This window comes from Phanerochaete carnosa (assembly GCF_000300595.1).
Source record: "Phanerochaete carnosa HHB-10118-sp unplaced genomic scaffold PHACAscaffold_592, whole genome shotgun sequence".
Classification (NCBI taxonomy): domain Eukaryota; kingdom Fungi; phylum Basidiomycota; class Agaricomycetes; order Polyporales; family Phanerochaetaceae; genus Phanerochaete; species Phanerochaete carnosa.
In genome coordinates, this window is record NW_006768219.1 from 1 (window position 1) to 2,955 (window position 2,955).

At 55.9% G+C, this 2,955-nt stretch overlaps 1 protein-coding gene across 1 annotated transcript; it reads left to right on the top strand.

The window, feature by feature from the left end:
* Window positions 1–45: 45 nt before the first annotated feature.
* On the top strand, window positions 46–1,821 carry PHACADRAFT_108951 (uncharacterized protein; the record flags this gene model as incomplete). The annotated part of the gene is made up of 5 exons (XM_007402953.1): window positions 46–642; window positions 703–881; window positions 931–1,096; window positions 1,153–1,289; window positions 1,344–1,821. The coding sequence occupies 5 exons, from the start codon at window positions 46–48 to the stop codon at window positions 1,819–1,821; spliced, it is 1,557 nt and encodes a 518-aa protein (XP_007403015.1).
* Between the last annotated feature and the right edge of the window lie 1,134 nt (window positions 1,822–2,955).

The following is a 2,955-nucleotide window of genomic DNA, read 5'->3' on the forward strand; positions in this document are numbered from 1 at the left end:
CGTCACCTCTTTCTGACCTGGTGTGTTTAGAAACCTTCCGTCTACATGCAGGACTTTCTGGACCGCCACGCAGAGGCCGCGCTTGATGACCTGCTTGCGGACGAGAAGGGGCCGTTCAATTTGGTGTGTCAAGAATGCAAGACGGAGCTGGAGGAAGGGTCGGTAATGTACCGCTGCTTCGAGTGCTTCATGCCACCAGTTGTCTGCGAGGGCTGCATCATCCGTTCACACCGCCACAACCCTTTCCATTTCGTCCAAGAATGGGAGACGAGACGGCGGTTCTGGTTGCGGAAACCACTCACAGCCGTCGCGGGACTGGTGCTCGAATTTGGACACGGGGGCTACAGTTGCAGTTACTCAACCACTCCACCCAGACCGATGTGTATCATCTCCGAGCACGGTGTTCACGACGTGGCTGTCCGGTTCTGCGCGTGCAGGGACCGTATCAGCGACAAGCCTGCCCCCGAGGCTACTCAGCTACTGCGCCATGGGTTCTGGCCGGCTTCGTGGGACAAACCGCATACTGCCTTCACGATTCCTCTACTGAAATTATTTGCGCTGCTATGCCACCAAGCCAATGTCAGTGCGTATGATTTCTACAAAGTCATGCGCCGCAAGACGGACAACATAGAGCCGCACGAAGTAACGGTATGGAATTATAACAGTTTGGAGATATGTCGAATTGCTGATAAGCAGGAACAGGATCGATACCGTGAATTTATGACTGCGGCACGGACTTTTGACCACATCACCAACCTTAAGCGTCATGGGAGAAAGGTTCGCGAGCTTGTGTACGCGTCGCTCGCTATTCTATGTCCCGCATGCCCTCAGCCAGGCATCAACATGGAACCAGGGTGGCGATCGAGAGCGGAGGACCTGAGGTGCGAGCACGACGTACCAGCTGTACACTACTGCGCTAACGAAACTTAGATTCTTGGACGCCCTTTTCTATGCCATTGACGGGAACTTCCACGCGAACCTGAAAGATAAACGCATGGACGTAGAAGACTTTCCGCTTTCGAAAGGAGCGGCTTACTTCGCCGACGAAGATGCGTTCGCAGGTTTCAGTGCCAAGCTGCCCCCACTGGGGCCAGAGGTGCGTGACGGCGCTCGGTCGAGGCTGGCGACTGAATTGGCTGATCCTGTATCTAGCCCAGCACTTGTCACAAGTTCGAGGCCATGGGATACGGCCCTTATTGGGGGAAAGTCTCCGGAACGGTGGGCCTCTTCTGCGCGCGACACATGATAGTGTTACCAGGGGGGCATGTGGACTTGCAGAAGGGTGAACGGTGAGAGTTGAACAGCAAGTGAGGACGTCCAGCATGCTGAAACGCCGTGCACAGGTTTGTCAACGTCGATTTCGCTTCCGCTTCCGGGCTACAGCGATGGATGGACCTGTTGCTTCACTACTCCGCCTACGATATCAACTGTCAGTATCGGCTGTACTTCGAAAAGCGGATGAAGGAGCTATGGGAGATGCGAGAGCAGATCGACGCCATGAAAGTCATACCAGAAAAGCCGTTCCCCAAGACGGTAGCAGGCGTCGGGAAATTCCATGCGTTGGGCCATAACAAAGACTGCAGAGCGAAGTGGGGTATCGGCCTACAACCGGGGGGTAACCAGGTTGACGGCGAAGCACCTGAACGAGTGTGGCCGTCCATCAACGCCTTGGGAAATCGGGTGCGAGAAATGAACCCGGGGAACCGCCACGACCACATGAACGCGCAATACAGCGATCAGAACATCCGACGGGTTCAGAAAATGCGTACGTGCGGCCTTTTCCTGCGCCACGGAGTAGGACTAATCAAGGATATCTTATAGCTGCGTCGCTGGTCAAGAAACTCAAGGAGGGGAGGCTCCATCTTCCAAGGATCACGAAGGCTCTTGACAGTTTGGAGGGGGCTCTCGTGAAGTTTCGCGGGCAGGAGTTGCTGGATGGCTGGAGGAAAGAGGAGAAAGAGTGGCTGGAGAAGGTTGTGATCGTGGAAGAGAAGAAAAACCTGCCGAACCCTTATGATCTTGTGCAGCCGTCCGGTACGTGCAGACCAATGTGGTCGGTGATTGCATTATACTGAGAGCCGCACAGCGAAATCTATGAAAGAGATAGAAGAAGAAATCAAACAGAAGTTTGCGGATGCTCAGTACGGAGTAGATCTCGCGGGAGTTATCCAAGAAGGGATCGCCTTGCAAGAGACTAAGTTCGTGCGCTGATGATAGATAACAAAACTTCACTAACTACGAGTTGCTTAGGGCCTCAATCTTTGATGCGATCGCGCGACACGATGGCGAAGATCACGTCGCCGACATGCAGAAGAAGTTCGAGAATCACTGGATGTCATGGTGTAATCGGCACGGGACGACCATGGGGCCTCTGATCGCACGAGCCTCGAACGAGGGGAAATCCGAGGTCGCGGACAACCTGGGAGACCAAGAGGCTGATCGGTTGGATGAGGACTCCGATGACGATCCGGATTTCGAGCCAGATGAGGATACCGGGGGCTCGGATGACGACTCGGAGGATGGTCTGGGCAACAGCTCTGACTCTGACGGCGACGACGACAGGAAGAACGACCCCGCGGACGACCTCGACGAGCTCTTGGACGAACACGCTCCGTACAATGTAGATCCTCGTACACGTGCCCCACGGAAGACGGGCAAGGGGAAAGGGAAGGGGAGAGCGAAGGGCTCTCGAGTCACGGGCAAGCGGCGGCGTGGACCTCTCCAGCCCCTTCGAGAACGCCGGTCGCCCCGCTGGCAGGCAGCGGATGGTATCCCGGTCATCCTGCCCTCTTCCTGCCCAGCGTCCGTGCGCGAAAGACCTTGCATGGCCTCGGCGGTGGAGATCGAGATCGCCCTCCGTGTAGGGCAAGCTAACGACGCTCTGAATACGCTGCGGACGCAGCTGATCACGAGCTATACTTTCCGGAATCGGGTGGCGAAACGTGACAAGCGGGT